The sequence below is a fragment of the Bombus bifarius genome, unplaced genomic scaffold (assembly GCF_011952205.1).
Source record: "Bombus bifarius isolate JDL3187 unplaced genomic scaffold, Bbif_JDL3187 scf7180000007970, whole genome shotgun sequence".
In the NCBI taxonomy this organism is placed as follows: Eukaryota; Metazoa; Arthropoda; class Insecta; order Hymenoptera; family Apidae; genus Bombus; species Bombus bifarius.
The window spans coordinates 7,209,450-7,232,544 of record NW_022884356.1 but is presented as its reverse complement, the minus strand read 5'-3'; the positions used below and the strand labels follow the sequence as shown (position 1 = coordinate 7,232,544).

General features: G+C 37.8%; 1 protein-coding gene across 2 annotated transcripts in view; it reads left to right on the top strand.

Annotated features, from left to right (window-relative positions):
* LOC117212088 (hemicentin-2-like) overlaps window positions 1-23,095 on the top strand; it is a 210,192-nt gene that overhangs the window by 176,056 nt on the left and 11,041 nt on the right. For both annotated transcript variants that reach the window (XM_033456586.1, XM_033456578.1), the window contains 2 exons: window positions 1,074-1,408; window positions 3,129-3,495. In XM_033456586.1, coding sequence (XP_033312477.1) covers window positions 1,074-1,408; window positions 3,129-3,495 — 702 coding nt within the window. The remainder of the gene's footprint in view (window positions 1-1,073; window positions 1,409-3,128; window positions 3,496-23,095) is intronic.

Below are 23,095 nucleotides of genomic sequence, written 5' to 3'. Positions count from 1 at the left end.
TATTCTGCGTCAGTTTCAACTTTAAATCGTCATTTTACGTAATGTATAGCACGTTAAATTCTAAAAAATGAAATGTATTTATTTTTCATTGTACATCTCAGTTGTAATTGGTATAAAACCCGGAAAATATTAATTTCCAATGCGGCATAGCCAGCAATAAAGAGCACGCAAAGAGCATGCGAAAAAAATATTATACCTTCTTGCCATGGACCCTTCGTTTGGTTCCAAGTTTCGATTCGGAATTGGATAAACTTCTGCGAGTTTTACATCCGATATGGAACTTTCCCAATCAGATTTGGGTTAAGAGAAATGATTACTTGATTAAGGAGCAAATATTTGGAAGTGAAGTAGTACAGCTCAAGCATTTCTGAAGACTTTTGCAAGCAAGTTAAACCCATCGGATTCGGTAACAATTCGCTCGAAAGCAATTCATTTACAGCACAGATACGAGCTCAAGCATCAAGCGATTACCTCGGCAAGTGTCAAGTTAAAAATTGGTTAAATTTTAACGATATCGTATCTGCATAAACGTTGGAAACATTAAAACGTATGTTTAATTTGCCACTTTTAATACGCTGTTCGACTTATCCGTGCATTAGGTCAATTGGATTCGCATGACCGCTTCAGTTTGTTACGATATACGGCTTCGGATTTGTAATAGGCGTTCGATCACATTAAAGCACAATTTACATTGAAGTACGAGACACTGTTGTGATTCGATGATAGAATTCGATAAATTATAATATACTCTCCTTTATACGAATGGATCAGACAGCCTTGGATATCATTTGAACGAATGCCACCAAGAATACGTATTTAGCCCTAGAATGGAACACAAAGGAATCGCGATAATATAGGATGGCGTATCAAATTTTAAAATTGCTCTCTTTTAAAAAATGAAAAATATAATTTATTATGTTTTTCCCCCTTCGTTTCTATTTCTATTTCGTCTATACATTATCTGTTTTTATAATAATTCAAGACCTTTAATTTTTCTTTCGCGACTGATCTTCAATTCTTTAATTCGGCGACTAAAACGTTATAATAAAAACAAACGTGACATTCTTTCACAGACACGCCAGTTTGCAAGGAGGGCAGGAGCGAAGTGGTGGTGGGCGCGCTGAAGCAAGAAACTGTATCGTTGGTTTGTTCCGTGGAGAGTCACCCAGCACCGTTGATTTTCCACTGGACATTCAATAATTCCGGAGAATTGGTGGAGGTTCCTCATTCTCGTTACTCTCACGTGGCAGCGGTCGGGACGCCGTCCGTTGCCGAAAACCTGAAGGAGTATCCACAATTTCATGGGTCCAGGCTGAACTACACGCCCGCAACGGAAATGGACTATGGTACGGTAGCGTGCTGGGCGAGCAACCAGGTTGGCAAGCAACGGACGCCATGCCTCTTTCAGGTAAATGCATTTCTCTCGTTTATCTTACGTTGCACCAGCAGCTTGCAATTTTCCGAATTGTTCACTACGCGATATTACTTGAAATGGACGATATTAGGGATATTAGGCATAGAAAATAATTTAAACACGTTTATAGTTGTCTGGATTTACACAGCATGCGCGAGATATATATATTATCAAAAATACACGAAAGCTAGATCGTCTATTTTTACAAATGAATGGACTTGTAATGATTTTATTTTTTATGATAGTTAGAAATATATATAGTAAAATATACGGTAAGATTCAAATACTTTCATGAGTCACTGCATGTGCATTTTCTGTGAAATGTTAATATCAACGATTATTATTGATTATACCTAAACAATGAAAAATTAAATACCTATTTAATAATCAGATCGGTACATTTCATTTTAATTATTGGTTGATATTGAATTTTACGTAAAGTGTGCGATTAGTTTACACGAACGAGAGAACAAGAAAAAGGAATCGAGTTTGACGCGTGAATGAATTTTCTAAGGCAAGATCTACCTATTGTATAATAGAAAAATCTACAGGAATTGAGTCTATTAAAGAGAAATGTTCGAATACGTATTTGTATGCGACGAGGGTATTGCAGATCGGCCATGCAAACATAGAATTGCTTTTAATGGCCCGGAATCGAATTTCTTCCAAAATGGAAAATACTCCATCTAGCTAAATGTTTGATAATTGCGCACTTTTGTACATTCATGGACCAACACGGTATATCAACAATATAATAGGCCGATGAATAAAAATGGTATATCTTTGCCAAGAATTCTAATTTGTTATTTAACATATCTGTTAACAGACTACGAATATTTGAACAGTGAAATGAAAATGAAATAATTTATAATAGAGCACGTTTTTTCTTCGAAGGTTGGAGAAAAATATTTGCACCGGTTGATACTTTGAATAGGACTAATTAAATTAAGCTAATTTCAATCAGTAAGTTATCTTTGGTCGAATTAATACATTTGTTGTCGTCAATGTATATGCCTAACAAGATTATTCGTAAAAGCTCTTTTCATCGTGTTTCATCTATTTATGTGAAAGTTTTTGTAGCGATGAATAACAACCCCATACGACATTATGTATCGGTTTCAATCAACCCTATCAATCAAGTTCTATCAATTAATTAAGTCAACACAATACCACATGATTGCTACGTTGATCTGTTCAATCTAAGCATAGTTATATCGATTACGTAATATCCTACATACACATGTACACGTAAACTATTGTAGCAACAGCAAAATTTGCTTTAAATTTCTGCCACTTGGAGATTTTTTCGATAAATTTCGTCATTTTGTGTCGGTGAATTACGTACGCCATAGATTTTCATCGTAATTTACTAAAATCGCTTTTTCGTAGAATACTCGGTTTTAGCAGCAATCATTAATATATTATAATTCTCGACGAAAAGGATATTAAGCGAACCCTTGGAATTTTCTCGTAATCATAACGTTAAAAAGCAACGTTCAATGTACCGTAATTAAAATACCTGCTAATGAAACGTTGCGTTAACGCAACAATGGCCTTTAATGAATTAAAACACGTGGCGTGTCTCATCCGCATCGAAAGTGCCATAATTGAATCGAACCGTCTAAATCGAAATCTAATACGAACTTTTTCGAACTGGATTAAATTCAAAAGTGCAAACATCCAATATTGAGAGCCGAATGGTCACATTTTCCAGGTGATAGCCGCAGGACGTCCGTACGCTCTGCACAACTGCAGCACGACAGAAATGTCCGCGCCTTTAGACGCGGAGGAACTGAACGTCAAGTCCGGAACCGGACTGATAGTTCGCTGCTTGGAGGGTTACGACGGCGGTCTTCCGATCTATAGCTATCAATTGGAAGTGGTCGCGGATGAAGACGGCGGGCCAATTCTGTTGAACAAAACTATGCCCGCCAGTCCGAACGGACCAACTTTCGAGGTGGCAGGCCTAACGACAGGAAGGAGTTATCGACTTTTTCTGTACGCGATTAATGCAAAGGGGAGGAGCGAACCTGCCATTCTCGAGCCAGTGACCCTGAAGGGTGTCGCCATGTACACGACCGGTGAGTACATTGACTTTCTAATGCGTATCGCATTTAGCGGAACCGTTTGACACATGTCAAATCACTTCTCTAATGAGAAACGATTCTTCGCGTTAAACGACGCGTTAAACGACCACCAGTCTCGTTTAACGTTTTCTGCTCGTCGAATCTATTTTATACACGTTGGGATAGAATACCTACGGGATGGTGCATGTGTAGAAGCGATCTGAATGTTCGAGAAGGTGCGTTGTGCGACATTTTGTAGATTCTATTCCTGCTTGGAAAGAGTTTTAAGTTTTATGTATTAGAAAAAAAACGAGTACTATTGAGACGAGTGCTAGATGAGAATTATTTTGTAAACAGGAAAAATTTATTAAGCTCAATTCCCATTAGATGATACATAAAAAATTTGCGGAATCTCGTCTTTGGTTTATTATAATTAGTTACGATATGATTAGAATTTATGTATCGCCACATTGTCGTTGAATGTCACGTGGCAAGTCAGATTATTGAACATCTCTAGCCTGAACAGCGAAAGCAGGCCAGTTTGTATATCCACATGAGATGATAGTCTGAAATATTAACTTACATTTCTGCTTACATAACTGCACGAATCATTACATATACTACGTGATCATTAACGTTAGCGATATTTGTTATATAGATTTTACGTTACGTAACTAAATTTTTTTAAACGAAGAATAATTTTAATATTCGCTTATGATGATCGAGATTCCCATTCGAAGTATTTTCAATTTGGAATATAAAACTAAATAGGAAATAATGCTTCGTATGAATGGAACAACGAAGAAAGAGCAAAGCTTATGAAACGACTGGATATGTTGCAGGTAGGCAATTGTTACTCGAAGAAATTCGTCATAAAACGACACCTTAGCACGAACTTATTGAACGATCTAATAGAATTACCACAATCGAAAATGGTAATGTTACGAGGAAGCATGCAATTACAAAGGCAATAAATATCGCCAAGCCCTTTTCCAGTTGCATACGAAATAACCACGTTTTGAAGATCTCGATTTAAATCTTTGCACCGGCCGATCGATCGTGCACTGATTTTCGTTCGTTTCGAGTATTAGTCACAACAACTGGCAATCACGCAATCGTTTGAAGCAGAAACAATTAAACGAAAATTGCTTCTCAACGATAAGCGATCAAGGATGTAATTACTGCTTATTCGACTGTTATTTCGATAGCGACGATACAGAGAGAAAGAGAGAAAGAGAGAGTAACACCATGATGGTTGTGCTCAGTAATTATAGGAGTGTAAGAAATCTTAGTGAATACAAACTTGCAAATTAATTATTTTTTCTGACGTCGAAATACTTTCACTCGAAGGATTTTTGTCGCGAACGATATTCAAAGGGAATCGGTTAAATGCGTCATATCCAATTGAATTTTAAGCGATCTGTTTCCTTTCTTTCCTTCAATTTCAGTAAGAACGATGATTTTGAAAAATTGGCAAAACTTTGTACGGACAGAGTATTTTTCTCTGTAATGACAATTTCAGTCGTGTCAGTTGTGTTTCAGATACATTGCAATACTTGCTTACGATTACGATTGCAAGTTTAATGTAAATCGTAATTAAAATCGTATTAATGTAAATTATTTGGTGGAAAATTGCCAAAATTGATTGACTTTTAAAGGAGTTCGATAAAAGCATCGAGTATTAATTAGACATTAAGTTATCGTGCAAGAAGACCCTGGCAAGTTTGGAAAGTTGCACTTGTAGAACTGCTATCTGTTTTATTAATTTTCTTCCCATCGTATAAGAGAATCGAATAGTGTTGGCAATTCGCAGTTTGCAGCTTATGAAATTTCAGATACCTGATCAAGTCAACTTCTATGTGTAAACGATATGGAATCTAACGCTTCTCGAGTTGTCGTACGAATAGGAGAACGAAGCTGGGCATTCATATTCTCTACGATTCTCTAATTCGACTGAGATAGCAGGAGGGTGTATTTACATTATCGAGTTCAGTAAAGCGCAAGAAGCGTCGAGAAGTTTTCTCGTTACCGATGATGATTATTTTCGCATTATCTGTAAGGAGGAAAACGGAAGCTAAGGGAAACTGGGACGGTTCTCGCGAACGAACTTCTTGCCATTGAGAAAACGAGAAGTTAAAAGAAAACGGAACGTCCGGTAAATTTTAAGCCTCGGTCACGAGGCTGTTCTCGAATCGTGGCACGGCGCGATTAACGGCCAGGAAAATGATCGAAACAGATTATAAATTGGAAGAGGTATAATTGAAGGAGGTATTCAGATCTCCTTCATCGAATATCGAATTTAAATACACCTTCCGAGAACCTACTTTAATCTGAAAGTAATATTCAATGATCGTTATCGTCGTTCTTTGTTTTCGTGGAAAATATGTCGCGATACTCGTTAAGCAATGATTTCATATTGATTGTATCAAGACCCGTGGAAACTTCTATCGCTTTGTTTTATACCAAGCCTTTTGAAATTTTTACCAGCCTAGATCCATTTTCGAAAATGATAATTTTACGCGAATCTCGTTAAGAGTCGATCGATAAAAAATTCAAAATTCATTTGATATATGTACGTATGTACATATATTTGCTAGCTAAGGAAAATTTATCATCGAATAAAGTGTAGTGTTTTTTTTAAACGAATAGGTTAAAAATCACTACTGTAGGTTTTAGGAGTAAAAGATCGCACGACGATTACGCTACGTTAATAGAAATTACTAAATGCGGTAAATTTCATTACGGTTACAAAGTATCAATTGTATTAGGGTATTATTTTATTCGACAACTATGTCTACTTTGAGGCTGAAATATCCTTCGAAATATAAATTATTATCGACAGGATTTTATAAAAATTTTAATTTCAGGGAAAATGCATAAAATCGCGAAAAATACGGGAAGGTGCGAATCCAGCGTGATTTTCGTTTGACAAAAAATGTAAATTCGTATGACATTGGAAAGGTACGTAATCGGCATTAATTAAATCGTTGACGTCCACGACTGTCAAATCTCGCTGCGACGCAAACTTTAATCGTAATTGTTGTTTTTAATACGCTACGCGAGTGCACGAATACTATCGAACATTTACGAATCTCGCTATAATTCGCGACGTTGATGTTGCTAGCGTTTGAAAAAACGACTGACGCGATATTAAAAATTCCTAGTCGACCGTACCGTCGATATGGGAAGAACTTTGCAAACGCTTTATCTTCGTTACACGCTATGAAACTATTGTTAACACGATGCAGCCAACTTAATCGAAGATACTTTATGTCATCATTATTCGTAATGCTGTGTGCAGTGTCTTATTTACAAGGAGCAAAAAAGGTCGATCGATAACATTCATTATTTTAGGTTTCGTTCCAAGCAGTTCAAATTTTCTCCCTTCGACAGTTTCTTTCCTTTGAAACATACAACTTTCGCAAACTCTTTGTAACATTTTATTATTAACTCTAAAGTACTTGAGGTTTCTGAAATAAAAAGCGGTCTTCAACGTGCTCTACGCTCAAAGACGAACTTCTGGCTTGTAAGAAACTAATTACATTTATATTTATTAAGCATTCGGTATTAGCCGAGTAAATAAGTTTATATCCTTTGTGAATTATTAGTCGAACGAACGTTAAACGTTAAACGACCCGATTCTTCGAAATTTCTTTAATTTGTTCAAATTAAGGAGATACCAGAGCTAAAAGATCAATGCTTCTTTTATATTTGTTATATTCTATAATATTATATTTATAATTCTATATTCGGAACTCGTTTGCATGATCCAACTAATATTGTTGGTGAGTTATTAGAAGAGCGAGGTTTTACGATTTACAAGAAGTAAAAATTAGTAAAAAGATATTTGCGATGATTTCTAAAACAGCTTCTAACGTTTTATTTATTAATACTGACTCGCTCTTTGTCTCGTCACAAACATAACCGTTACTTTGACAGTGAAGAAAACTTTGCAATAACGTGCCAAACTGTTTCACAAAGCCACACCAGGTTTCAGAGTGTCAATACCATTAAACGCGTTAAACCACCCAGAAATTAAGTGCCCTCATCGTTCCTTTACAATCACAGAAACTTCACCCGTCGATATTTTTCAGCCGTAATTGGCTAAGAGTCGAACAAAACCCACAGATCGTTCGTCGAAGTCGCCCGAAGGTCTCGGGGAACAAAACGGCGTACAAAGCTGCACATAAATCCTGCGCGGTCGTTTTTCACGCGGCTTGCCGAAACTGACTCACGATGGCAGAGGACAGTGAGACGAGGGGAACGAACGAAATAAATAAAAGAAGAAAGAAAAAAAAAAGAAAAACGCTAGAGTCGCAATGGTAACAGCCGCTGTCGCGACGGCGAATCACTGCCGCCGATTCCGGCGTAGGATGGCTTTTGAAAAATGACTGGCGGAAAAACGCTGAATTCCGCTTTTGACGGTCCATCGGCGCTTGCACGTCGCCTCTGTGTCTATTACACTCGCGATAGTCGACACAACGACGACGGATATGATTGCAATTGCGCAAATAGTCCAAGCGCACGCGACGGTATTGCAATTAGTTGGTTAACCGCCCCTCAAACTCGGCCCATCGCCGACGCTACGCTCGACATGGGCCCCATAAGGGAGCCTGACTGTGGTCTGGCTCGTTGTTGGCCTTTACAGGTACACACAATGCTCGAAGTAGAAACGAGGGACCGAACAGAGGCTCGGCTGGTTTACTGGCGCTGAACATAGCAGAACGCAACCGCAGGTATCGGACTCTGCGGACCTTGCAATTAACAAAACAGATTATACAATCAACGAGCACCTATATCTCTTCCGGTGTCCGTGTGTCAGAATCGTTACACTGGCTTTCACGGGCCTTCCGCGATGCCTTCTGCGAGCGTCGACTGTCTATGATAAATACCGGAATCCCCCAGTCGGCTAGCGCCTCTTCCTCTGGTCGATACGGCGCATCCGTTTCTACCATAGCCACGATCGTTTGCCGAATTAGTTTCAGGTGGTAGGGTTTCCGTGTTGGCATGGATCTGACGAGAAAGGATTGTGCGAAGTGAGTGTGCGATATCGAAGTTTCAATGGATACCGATTGTAGCAAGCGGATGCTTGTCATGGTAGCAGGCTGATGAAGCGATTGATGCGATGGGGTAAGTGATAGGGAAAGAAGGACGAATTGGATTCGGTAAGACTCGATAGAATCGGTAGAGTGAGAATATTTTGCGGCGGAATACATTTGTTCGTTTAACGTAACTTTCAAAGTATTTGATGTCGTTCTATTAGGTGAAGTAAAAAGTTCTGAGCGCTTTTTCGCTTTATTTCGACGATGAAATTAACATAGTCAAGATTATTCGATTTAGATTAAATATGCGCCGTTTTGTTCGATTACTTTTGTCCATTTTGAAGGCAATTTCATAATTCCGCGGTTGAAGAAGTCCTCGTCCCTATTGGTAAAAAACTTGACCAGCTCATTTTCACAAGCCTCTCTTGAGGCCAGTTTTGTACCATCAAGAAAATTTTGCAAAAACTTAAAAAGGTGATAATCGCTTGGTGCCAGGTCTGGACTGTACGGCGGATGCGATAGAACCTCCCAGCCAAGCTCTCGGAGCTTCTGACGCGTCGTTAAAGATGTGTGCGGCCTGGCGTTGTCTTGATGGAACACAACACCTTTCCTATTGGCCAATTCTGGCCGCTTCTGGTCGATCGCCTGCTTCAGTCTGGTCAGTTGTTGACAATAGAGGTCCGAATTAAGTGTTTGCCCCGATGGGAGCAGCTCATAATGGATGATTCCCTTCCAATCCCACCAAACACACAATAAAACCTTCTTGGCCGTTAATCCACGCTTGGCGATCGTTTGGGCCGGCCCACCGCGATTGGACCACGATCTTTTTCGGCTGTTGTTCTCGTATGTGACCCATTTTTCATCGCCAGTCACCATCCGCTTCAAAAATGGGTCGATTTCGTTACGTCTCAACAAAGAATCGCAGGCATCAATTCGGTCCAAAAGGTTCTTTTGCGTCAATTCATGTGGCACCCATACGTCGAGCTTCTTCTTGAGACCAGCCTTATGCAAATGGTTCCAAACGGTTTTCTGGCTAATCTTCAGTTCCTGGGCAATGGAATAAGTGCTCACATGCCGGTCCGACTCGACGATTTCCATGATTTTATCCACATTTTCGACGATTGGCCTACCAGAGCGTGCCTCATCTTCGACGTCCATATTACCAGAACGGAATCGTTGGAACCACCGCTTTGCTGTTGCATTCGATACTGTACTGGGTCCATAAACAGCACAAATTTTTTTGGCCGCCTGCTCCGCCTTTTCACCTTGGTCGTAGTGGTACTGAAGAATGTATCGAATTTTCTCTTTTTTTATCTCCATTTTCGAACGCTGTAACACACAACTGGCTTCACCGAACACAAAACTGACAAAGAACCTTTTTGATGCGTAATATCACCTTGAAATCGGTGTATACTATGACTCGATGCGATGTGCACATCGTGAGATATGGCTCACTAAAGACATCTAGCGAAAAACGCTCAGAACTTTTTACTTAACCTAATATTTAAAATTATAATCATCATATCAAGATCGTCTTAATTTTCGAGAAAATTATCCCGCTAAACTAAATAAAACAATTTTAATCAAGGATAATGTCCTTCGCTATAACACCGACGACCCAATGTACACTCCGAGCAAAAGTCTCGGGCACGATCGAGCTAACTTCTTTTATCTCCAGTCGCTCTCGTGATATTATCAAAGCGGATTGTTCCGAGGAGGTTCACAATGAGATTCATCGAACTTTGATAATTATTTAGTTACACGTATGTACATTGTATCTGGTTCTATTTACCGTGCATTTTCATTACACGTCATGTTTCTACAACGATCAAATTTATCGTCGTTTCCAAGGAAATTGGCCGGAGCAAAACGCGAATTCGTAGCGCGGTTTCGACTCCCGCGGGAATCACGGACAAAGACGTCACTGGTCCAGAGTATCGGCCTGTATGTTTGCGAAATTGCTCGTGGCGGATTCCTGGCGCGCCAGAGGCGTCTCGGTTATAATCGACTTTACCCTGGCAGCCCGTGGGACATAACAGAAAGTCGTTGGTAACATACGGTCACGGGGTTAACATTGGGTTAATTCAGTTTGCCGGCGATCTTCGGTGCGACCAACCGCACAGAGTAGGTGCCGACTATCATCCAATTCGCCTCTTCTCCTTCTTCGACCTTACCACTCTTGGCAACCCTGTCCCTCCTTCTCCTAATTCCAACACGCCTGACTTTGCACCCTAGCTTGTCCGTGTGTAAGGGTGGCGAGCTGCAAATATTGATTTGACGACCGTAAGCCCGCGGCGTTGATTTGTCCGAACGACACGGCGGCTGCGAAGCCGTCGCAGCCAATTTTCGGCCTCTTTGCTTTGTCCTCGTTTGTTGGAACGCCATTGGGGTCAATTCTTCGAGAAAGTCGTCGTAGCACCGCCCTTTGTGCCGCTCTCTCCGCGCATTCAGCGCTTCTATTCTGTGTGTCGCTCGTATCTTCTTCGAAGCTTCCGTTCGAAACACACTGGCTAACTTGCAATGTTGGAACTGGCTACGTTGCCTTTGTAGGTGGTAGGATTTTTTCAGAATGCGAACAGAGTGTATTATATTTGAGTTGAAATTGATATTAGAGTTGCGATCAAAAGTATGACGATTCGACGTAAATCAGTTTCGCGTTACAAGCGTATGGAAATTGTCAAAGGGAGATTTCAAGAGTTAAGAATAGAAAATTGTAAAGATAATATTTGATCGTTGTTTCTTGGAGTTTATTCTTCTTGCTGGGTGTCAATTAGTACTATAATTCTTTTGCCAGAATTTAGTATTGCAATTGGCATTAATACCATTGTCAAGTAAATTACAATTCAGGAAGATTTCGTTTTGAAAATCCACAATTGTCTGTTGGTTGTCTGCCAGAAGCAACTAACTGGCAGAATGTATAACAAGATAGTCGAATTCTCTACGTATTATAGAATACGAGTCTATAATCTGCACGGATGCTACATTATCGTTGTTCTCTTATCAAAACCTCGTTTGCATGGTAATTGGGTTACCACATAACATAGAGACAATAACTGTAATCGGTACAGATACTGCGTCATATTATTTACCATTATTGCTATTTCTAACACCTTATTTACCTATATTTTTCAATTTCTCCATTTAACCGATATCACTTCGTATCACCTCAATTAATGCGTCAACTCAATTCACCGATTCCAAGAGACAGCGAACATCTAATATCTTAACATTGAATTTGGCATTAAAATTCATTCAACGTGGGTTGAAATTCTTCTATGCGGAGGCTCCATCTTGGGAACCGAAAGACATCAAGCGTAATTCCCAAGGTGGAAAAACAAATGGCAGCCGAAACCTGCTCGCGTTCCTTGTCCCCATCTCCCTTATTCTCTCTCCCTCTCCCTCGTTCTTTCGACTCAAGGCAATAGTACAAAACAAGTCGCGTTATGAAATGCGAAGGGTTTCGAGAAGATTCTTCGTCAGTGGACAAAGACAATGCTGGATAGACGAGCGGTTTCTCAGGTATCGAGGAAAAGGAACCCGGTTGGCCGTTAGGAGAGACGAAAGAAAAACGGCGAATCGAGCCGTGGTGACGATGATGACGCGACGGAGCAAGGAAATGAGCGCGGAGAATGAAAACGCGAACGACGCGCGAACAGAATCGCTTCTCTCCATTTCATGGTGGTGGCTGTTGAACTAGCTCCAGCTAATCCATTAGGAAAATTAAGCGTGGGATAGGGCTTTCCTTATTCCTGACGGAGTAATGTATCCTCTGGTTCTTCTTTGTTAACCCCGCCCGACCTGTCGCGGATCGTGGAATAAGAAATAAGGCCGTCCCTTCTTTAAGCACACACCATGCTCCGTCAGCCAAGAAAAAGATAGAGGGAGGAACCATAGCCCCGGAGAGTGAAAAAACGAATAAGATATCGGAGATGAGGAAACGAAAGCAAGGTGATAAATAGTCATTCTCCCACGTCTTTTTCCGACCACCATTCTCCCTTTCATATCCAGTCGAGAACTATTCGAAGAACGCTTCAGTTTTGGTTCCCCAGACAAGCAATTTATGCAATTGCTTTTCCCTGAATATCGATAAATTTTATACTCCAAGAGCTATTGAAATTCGCACCGTAATTATTTCGCGATTTCTGTATTATTTTTCTTTTCGCTGGAAATTAAATATTTTAATTGCTTGCTTTCGATCTGAATGTTTGGTTTACTTTATTAAAGGGAAATTTAATATTGACAAATGCTCTTTAAAACGAATATTTTTCTAGTAAACCTATTTGTTTTTACGTTAAAAACCTATTTGAAATTTAAAATTCGACGAACTTTGCGATAACGTATCAATTTATTTATGTATTTTCATACACGAAAAGAATTTTAAAATACTTCGAAAAATGTAAGACGCACTGCTCGAATCTTTATCAAGGTATTTGAAATTTAGATTTTATAGCAATTTCCCAAGTTTTAAGTGTCTATTACTTTTAATACGTGAAACATGCAAAATTTGATATTTGCATAGCTCTTTATAACTCTTTGAATACCACTTATTTAATTTTCCTTAAATTTCACTTTGTACGAGAGCAAAATAATATTTGGAATTCAGATCGAAATTACAATGAAAAAATTAAACGGAATATTGAGATGATAATTGAATTTTTACAATTGGAATACTCAAGTTATAAAAGCTATGATCATAATAACATTGAAATAATTTGCGATAATAATTACATTTCATAAATTTTATCGCTTTTTATCAAAAATTGATAAAATAATATTACCCAGTAAGTTTAATTTAAAATATGACAGATTTAATACGTTCGCGTCATAATGGTACACCTGAAATTAAAATCTATTCCGCAGCTGCTAACTTCTTCGTAGAACACTAGTCACGCGATATTGTTCTGTCGAAGCTGAACACCATAGTTCGCCGGCGAACTCCCTTAGGGCACCATACACAAGTAGATTCTATCTCATTACTCATCCAAGCTCCAAAAAATTTCGAAAGTACTTCCACATCCGTGCTAAAAACTACATTGAGAAAGAATTCTGCGCAACCATAAAAATTCAATTCAAAGTGAAAGCACCGTCCTCGACGTTGTAACCAAAATGGCAATGTGATGAAAATGTGATATGATTTTCTATGCAGATATAGAATCATAAAATCATAAACACTGATTCTTTTTATTATACATATATTTCCATTGAAATATAACGAAATTATATAATTTCATGCTTTGACAATTTTATTTTATCGTTGATTTATGAAAAAAAGCAACTCATCTATGTGAAAATCAAATTGTCGAGATATGAAATTATAGAATTTTATTCCGAGTTCTTTCTAATATCTCCTATCACATAACTCTTCCGTTATAATTTTTATGTCATCGAGTATTTTGATTTAAAAATTTCGGACAGAAATTTGAGCAAACGGAAGTTTGGGCACGATGAGGTTTCTAAATTTCAAAGGAAAAGGTCCAGTCTATTTTCTAAAACTCATTTACCACTCCGTGCAACTTTTAATCATTTAAAAATTAAAAGAAAATTACTTGCCAGGATCTCGCATCCTTCGAGATCCGGCATCCAATTCAATTTTCTAAGTGTCTTAAAATTCGCTTCGCGGAAACTTTCAAAAGTTAGAACGACCGAATGCGATGTACTAAAGAAAAAGTTTATCGAAAGTTTATCCTAGATATCATAACATCCAAATTTAATGTAACTGATTTTCACTAAAATATAATAATAATTTACATCTAATAATACTTTTATCTTTTTCATTTCTCAAATTACTATCTTTAGTTACGTATCCTTTAGAATAGAATCAAACCATAACAAATCTTTACCCAACAAAATACTGAAAATGAACATGACGCAAAATATGCTGATCTTATGATGATAGATTACTCTCCGAAAAACATTATCTATCGTATTAAGCCTCGATCTTCACTGAGATTATGTTTGACACTTATTACAGGTTGAAAATAGTTATTCACGTTGTATAGAAATTTTTTACTAATTTCACGTGTTTGTACTTAGTATGTCGTAACTTCTATATACGTATACTTTCACTTCTTTTTTCAAATTTTACCAATATAATCACGACGGTCGTGTCTCGTTACAATGCTAATTAAGTTGCGAAAACTTTCGTATAACGTACATAGTATATCGATCGGGTTTTCTATGGTAACTATTTGAATACTTCCGTGAATTAGCGTACACCGTCTACGACGTAGTCTATTCAGTAAAACGTCAGAGGAAAAAGGAGATCGACGAGTTGAAAGCAACGCAACAGAAAGAAACCGTGCACGAAATCAGGAGGATCGAGTCGCTGGTTGATAGAATAAGAAAAAAAGGAAAAAGAGAATCGAGTACCTTCAGGGTCGTTTCCCTGTTCTTGACTTAGCAAGATATCGATTTCGACCACGAACTCCTCGACAAGTTCCTGCATTCGCTCGGATAGACATTTCGATCGTATGCGCGCGGTGGTCGATTGTTTGGCCGGAAGCTAGCACGTGGATGGTTTTAGAATGCAATTCTTTCGAAATTGGTTTCGGGTTTCCGCGAGATTGCTTCGATTTAGGATGAATTGTCTTGACTGCCTTAAAGTCGCACGCTCGCATGCCCAACACTTCCGGCCAGCTTAGAACGCGGAGAAGTTTCGGCCAACTCGACGTCTGCGAAACTTTCTTGCAATAGTCTCGAGTATTCCGCGCAAGCGACATCTTGTTCTTTTCCATTCTCTTCGTTATGTTTACTTTATGAAGAGCAAACGCGAAACAAGATACAGGAAAGAAGCTTAAATCGATCTTATCGCGACAAAATTACGGTTTCAGTTCTAGGATCTTATTTCTAAGAAGCATTAAACTTCATTCTCGAACAAACAGATATTACAAAGATTTAAGCTGCGCTTTTGGATATTTTGTATAACTCGGAAGAGAAACGAGAAGTCTAAGAAGTAAATTTCTAAAGAATGTGAGAAACGTTCCTAGTATGTTTTAAAGATAAATAATCTTCATTTGCGACATTGTTAATTTTCATTTTTGTATTTATGCAATTATGCCTTAAGTTATGTATCTTCATATTCTTTAGCGAAATAAGTATTTTGTTAAATAAATTATCGATTAAAATAACGATCATATCAAGAAATAAGATAGCGATGTATGTATGTAAATAAATCTTTAGCAAACGTTTATGAAATGAAAAAGAACGCAAGAACGATTCCTTTTCTTTGTTAAAACGTACCATTCAGAGGACGTAACTCTCCTTGCATGACACACGACTAGGAAATTATTAAAATCTTCAAGAATGTTATACCTGCTTGAAGATTATTCGTATGTTCCAAATCTATTCTGACACTCGCGTTACTACGATAGTTTTTCTTTATTGTATATCGTTATTTCGTTTTAAATTTCAATTCAGACTTTTGGCAAACTGCTTAATATTACGGTACATAGGAATACGATAGATTTAAAAGTCAAGCTACAAATGAAAATTGAAGTCATCGATAATTACGAGAAGCGTGCGTATTACGAAGTTCGGCTGTCAGACGCGTAAGTCACTTTTCGACACGCGAATGTTCACTTCGTCTTCTGAAATACGAATTACCATTGTCGGTTAAATGTATACACGGTGACGAGAGAAGCAGGCTACGCGTCGAGCTCCCATTTTTCTTCGTGTCTTTTGACTGTCAGGGCGTGCAGCATTCCGAAACCATCCAGCAGAAAAATTCTCTTTCTGGAGGAGTGTTGACAGATAGCTTAGATGACAGTTGGCATCTGTCAACTCGCGAGAAGGGTTGCATAATGATTTCAAGTGCATACACTTGCATCGTAGTTTCCAACGCACGGTTGTCCACGCGTTTCGCTTTACTAGCGTGCCGTGACTGCATTGTTTATGCAGGCGGAACAAAGTGCATGGTCAACACGAAGTTACGACAAGGTGAGTGTCTTAAGTGTATTCAAATTCCATCCTGAAGAAGTTGCACTCATAAAGGAACGAGGAGCTGTCCTCTTAAAATTCCTAGACATTTTCAACCTTATTTACCGTTGTTCTCTGTTTACCGTTTTAAACTTTCCAATGGGTAAAAAAAAAAAAAAAGAATCAAGCGATTAAGACCGACGCACGGTATCCTTCTGCAATTAAATTCGTTGGAACTTTATTGCCTTTTAACTCGTTCACTGGCGTGCCTTGATGTATTACTCGAAGAATTTTTAAAGACAAGATTAATTAGATCGAGAGGATTTTTTTGTGTGGGGCTTTGAAGAATTTTGGTGATTATACAAAGATAATGCGAAATGAGATCTATTAATACAGTAGACGGTCGACTACTCAAATTACTTTAAATACTTTTTTCATGTTTATGAAATGTATATTTGCACAAAATATCTTTTAGTTTCTATGTAGGTTTTCGTACCTTGTTTCAAACTTTAAGATTGTCGAAGTGTGTTTCAAATAAGACACATAATGTATTTATAAAAGTATTTATAAATATTTCTTATAAGTATTGAAATAATTTAAATAGCCATAGTTTATCTCTTAATAAAAAGAATAGAAAAGAAAGAATGAAAAGTTCTTTTTAAATGCGATGGTTATTTCTCCGTGAAATATACGAAAACTGAAACACGAATTGCCAGAGGAGCCAGTTGTTGGAAATGTGTTCCCATAATCTTCCACTTTTTTTCGCCCGTTGACTCCTATCCGGAAATAAATGCTGCGGGATCGTAAAGCTCTTTGCGAATATGTTCGTTTAAAATTGCCAGCTCCTGCGAGCAGCGTATCGTCCAGAAAAATATATAGAGCCCGAAGATTCCTGCAATGAGATATTTCGTTCTGGATGATAATAAGTGTCAGTTAGGGAAATTATTACAGCGAACGCCATAGGAGATTTCCGACAATAGTCGGCAAACTATTCAAGAGAACGAGATGGGAAGAAAATGCCAAACGGGGCGGCGCCGCGGTGCACTGAAACGACAACTTGATTTTGTTGAGACGAAACAGACTAATTAAGATATGAAATGAAGATCGATGGCCTCGGGAATAATCAAGCAATACACGGTGTTGCACGCAATTGGACCAAGATATACACTATCGTTCATAAGTATTTGGCCAGCTGTACGGTGGATCCCTGACACGACGAAAAAATAATTAGTAATACTCTTACAACGCGATGAACACTCTGTATAATGCTTTAAATAAATTTCGACACATTTGTCGACTTTTTGGTTAGAAAAATATGCGTCCACATAACGAGGAACGCATTTCTGCGCTGTGCGCGTCCATTGTATTTTTTTGAACTATAAGATTCTCGTGAAGCAGGCATCTACTACAGTCCGATCCAAGTAACACGAAAAAGAACAATAAATTTCGAAATTTTTAACCTTTCTTCATTCAAAAAAGGAGAGAAAGGTTTTTTTATAAACCATATAAAAACAGAATACAAATCACTAAATATGTTGAAGTTGATAGAAGAACGAGTGAATGAATTTGTAATAGAAAAATATATTGAAATAAATAAGGGTATAAGTATAATGTATACTGATCCAGATCCTCATTCTTATAATGTTACAATACGATAGAAGCGATAGGGAGCACGTACATATATTTACAGCAAAGAACATTACCAAAAAAATGAACCTTGTAGCTGTAGCTAAAGACTACAGGAAACAACAATAGTAATCTTATAGCTCCTTTGTTTGTAGACCTTGTAACCACAAAACATAATTTGGACCTCTCCTTATTTAGAATATATTTTTGTTTTGCTAAATTCTATTCTCTTCGTAACAGCGGCCTCCAAGTGACGGGTATACAAAAGGAAAGGTATAGTGTTTTTCTTGAAGTAATTACTTCAACAAAATATAAGACTATTACAATATTTTATCGATTCCTTATCCTCCTTTTCTGTAAAAATCCTTAATATCGATACTTTTCAATGTTTCATTAAAACTTTCATTCGTGCTATCTATCTACGACAGTGCAAAAAATTATAAAAATCCAGAAACATTACGACATATGCATTCCCCAAGATATTGGTTCTCCTATCTGCAGCTGGTTTTCCCTTTGGCTGTACGCGAAAAGGTAGTCGGTTCATTATTAAGAAATACTTTCATTATTTAAAGTTGCTCCCTAAATATTCAAAGGAGGCGATACGGAAAGGCGGTAGAAACGTAGTAGCACGCGACGCAAGCTACGTTGCCGTTGGATATATAAACGTCTATCCTAAGTATTTCGTGCGTGTTTAGCCGGTTATTTCTCGTATAAAAGGCAGTCCTGGCAGTAACATGCGTTGTTGTTACCGTTGTTGCTATTACCTCGTAGTGGTAGTAATTTCCATCAGTCGTTACTGCAACCTAGTAGCAGGTATATCAATATTTGGCAACAGTTGACGTGGTGGTACCTATTCCCCGTCGTTGCTTCATTATTTGCTCTTGTTTCTGTCACAATTAGTAATGGGACGGTAGGTTGGCGGAGCTCACGAGTTTCAACGCAAACAGTCCAGGAAACGTATTTAAGCTAGCTGAGTATGTTTGGTTCACCAATGGGAATAGTTGAGACACCAGTCTTACGACTCCTATTCTACGGTTAAACTTGAAGCTCATTTAGACTGTTTCAGCAGATGGGGAACACGGATCGTCGCTGTGATTTCAGATGGGTGATTTCTTGCAAGCGTCGTGCCAGCCAAATAATCGCGGGATGCGTTATGATTTATACCGAATATTCTGACTCTTTTTTTTCCCGAATGGAACATGAATATTTTTTTTTTAATTGTGCGGAAAAGATGTTGAATCTTCTGACATTTGTTTCTATTGCAGAAAGGAGTACGTAATGAAGTAATAAGGTAACTATTGTCAGAGAATAATCGAGGAGTTAGTTAGAGAAGTTTTATTAATAAGATCGTTCGTTCACGTGAATCTAGTTTAATAGAAAAATTAAAATATACGGATATTATCTTCGTTTTCCTAAATTCTGGCAAATGAACAAATAAAAGTTAGGAATAAATAAAATGTAAAAGCGTATGGTACGTGGTATAGTGAGTAAACTCGTATCAATCGTGTTATTAACAATTTATATAGTGACTTTTACATGGAAAATAGTCTGGTGTTATTTATGCAAACGCATATAAAACGCAATTTTTGTACGATCAGATCCAGAAGCGACTGCGCGCGATGGGTTGATGCATCGATAAATTAAGAAATTTATTCGTGTTGTGCAAATTACAGGATGAAATCGTCCAACGTCCATAACTCCGGCTAATGGATCAAATGAAAATATTCATACATCGCCGTGAAAAGCTAAATAAAAGAGAAAAATATCGTCCAAAGAGAAACGTTAAAAGTATCAGATAACGATCGTCAAAAGTTCGTTCTGTCCTTGGGTAGCACGATTTGTGTTTTATTAATTGCGTGTTAGCGTACACTTTGTGCGTATTGTTTTACAAATATATGAGTATAATCAACACGTTAATCAACTATTTTTATCGCTAATACAAATTACGACTTGTCTTTCGGTATATCCGAGAACGTCGTTAAGGTTATGACTCATCTAGACAAGATTCATTTGGAATCGCGGGCGTTACAACATATTCTTCTTGGCGCGTACGTCTGAGCAATTTCGCCGTTGCCATTTTCCACAGCAATCGATTAATCTGCCGTCGAGCGGGTTCCGGTGGAGGGATATCGGGATGGGAGTGGCGAGCAACCAATTTCGCGGCGGAAAAAGTTTAATTACAGTGAACGTTGGTGACATATTCCGGTGTAAACACGTCTGTACAGCGCGCCAGTAGAGAAAGACAGTTCGACGACTCTTCTCGAGGTAGAATTCTTCCTCGATGGCGACGCGACGCTCGCTTGATCACCGGATGTCGTTTCGTTATCGTTCTACCCTTTTGCTCGTCGTTGCTCCTCTTTTTATCTTGTACACACCGACTGCCGTTCGCTAGGTGGAGTTTAAATTGGTCCGCTTTCTGCCGGCAATCAAAGTCTAATCAAACTTTAACGAGTATCACGAATGCTCCCTGGACGATCGTCCAGCTCGGGAATTCAACGTCGGCTCGATCTGCGACAGTACAGTCGGTAAGGGTTACGCTGGATTTACGGCTCTTTTAAAAATTTCAACGATCAGCCGACAACGTTGAATATGGGCAGATGTGTGTCCCGACCGCTGAATTAAATTTTACCGATAGGTTTCGTTCCCCTTTTTTCCACTGACAATGAGACCACGTCCATTCAACCGAAGTATGATTAAACCTTAAAGTATCAAATTCCATCACGTTATAGAAATTTTTACGGTTCGCTATATTCTTCTGTATATAGTTGCTGAACATTGTGGTTTTATTCACAAGTACCTATAATTACTATTAATACGAAAGACGTTAATAATTAATAATCGTGCAATGGTACTTAATAATATTCAAACGATATTATGAAATTTGATTATTTCCAGGGGATGCTTTACGTTCTGAACAATGCACGGCGCTAATTTTATCGGTAGATTTGTCTTGAAATATATATTTAAGTCAAACAATGCCGTTGTGCGGCTTCGATTCAATTTATTTAATGCGAAGTCCTTTGTAAAATGATATTTAAATGACCGATGAAAATGATCAGATAAAATATTCCTCGTGTATGTGCATATTTCTCCTATATAAAATATAACTATCCTCGAAGTTCCTGAAGTATGTTATTATAAATTTTTGATCTCTTTCAAGTAGAGAGTATTGTAATGTAAATTTGAAATCTTTTTCTGCAATGCCATAACCAAAAATTTAGCTGTGTTCGTCGTAAGATTGTTGAAATACATTTGAGAAGGTACTGGAGTACTTAGAGTAATAGCTGCGGATTCCTTGAATCGATCGTAACTGGATTTCTCTTTTAATTCAGATCATTTTTTGATTCTTACGTTCAGGAAATATCGGGCCAATGTTTAAGTGTGATATGTGTAAATGAAGTGATTAACATCTTCATAATCGTGAAATTTAGTGGTCAATTCCCTATATTTACGACTTTGAAATAATAAAATTGCGCAAAATCATGTGGAAATTACTTGAGTTAAATATAATACCTTAACACAAACATGAATCTAACATGCAGTTAAAGTTTTATTTGAAAAAACGAAGTACAATATGCCCAATATAAAAATTGCTTTATTTATCGAATAATTATTTTTTCTCGGATAAAATAACGCCACTGTTCCGAACCTATCATTGAATAATAAATTCAATTTCATGAACTACGAATTAAAGTTTCTAAAAATTCTTTTCTCTTAGGTAAAATAACGTGACGTCAATCTCAATTTTTTTCGTGAGATTAAAGTTCACTCGAATTGAAAAATACGTATTTCTTGATATTTGCTTTGACCAGTGCTTGCAGCTGATAATTGATATATTGAAAATAAATGATTTTCGTAATTTTCAACGCTGTTTTTGAAATGATTCTTTTCGTATGAAGGCACGACGATTGAAATATAACATTTCACTGAGCTCTTTCGTGTCGTCGCTCGCACTACGACTCTTTATTTACGGCTATTTTCGTTCGCATTTATTTCGGCCCGCGAGCTATACGCGAATTTATCGATTTCATTTCATGAAGTTTTAAAACGTACTCTCGCCGAACAAAAAGGTGCAATGAATACGAAATTTCCATGAAAATGAGAGGGATGTGGTTTGAAACCTACATACACCTGGGTAGGGATGCAGTGGGAAAACCAAACTGTTTATAGAATTCAGCGTTTTAGCGTTAAATATTTTTATTATATCAATTAATGTTGTATAATTTTACAATTATCAATCATATTATTTCCCTTCTATTATATTTATTCTTTATGTTTATGTTATTTATGTTTTACGTTTATAATATAAAATAAAGTTCGCAAAATTAATCGGCTGTATAAATTACTTGGTATACTTTGTGTAAAATTACGCGACGTAAGAAGTAGAAAAAACACAACTCGAGATCTGTTTCCAATAAACGTCGTTATATTCTGCAACGATGCCACAATAATACTCAGCAAGAATGATACTCGTAGAAAAATTAGCATACCTGATAGAGAAACTGTCGATACGAATTAAATTTGGAAAAATTCCCAATAAACATATCGATATCAACATCTGTCTAACCAAAGCGTTTGCTATCTACGAGATCTCACAAAGCTGTATAATGATTAATATATTTCCAGGAACGGTAATAAAAATTGATCGAATGTTTTCATTATGAACTGAAAGCAATCAAGCTTTTTTCATCGCGGTATTAGCGCCCGAGCAATGCCTATGAATACTTCCCAATTAATAGCTAACGAATAATCCGTTCGCTTGATAGTGAGCAAACACGCCGCGCAACGAAACCAAACAGCCTTATTAATGCCCGGCTAGCAAACATTTTCGCGCAAACACCAATTAGCAGACACGATAGCATTGAAGGCGCTCGGAAAAATCGGCGCGGAAAAATCGATAAGGGCGAAAGCGAACCGATGCCTCGTGCGAAACGGACACCGGCCGCTTAATAATTTACAACGATTACGCGCGCCACGCTGGAACAAAATTTACAACGCGCGACATCGCTGCGACTAGCTTTAAACGGCTTCTA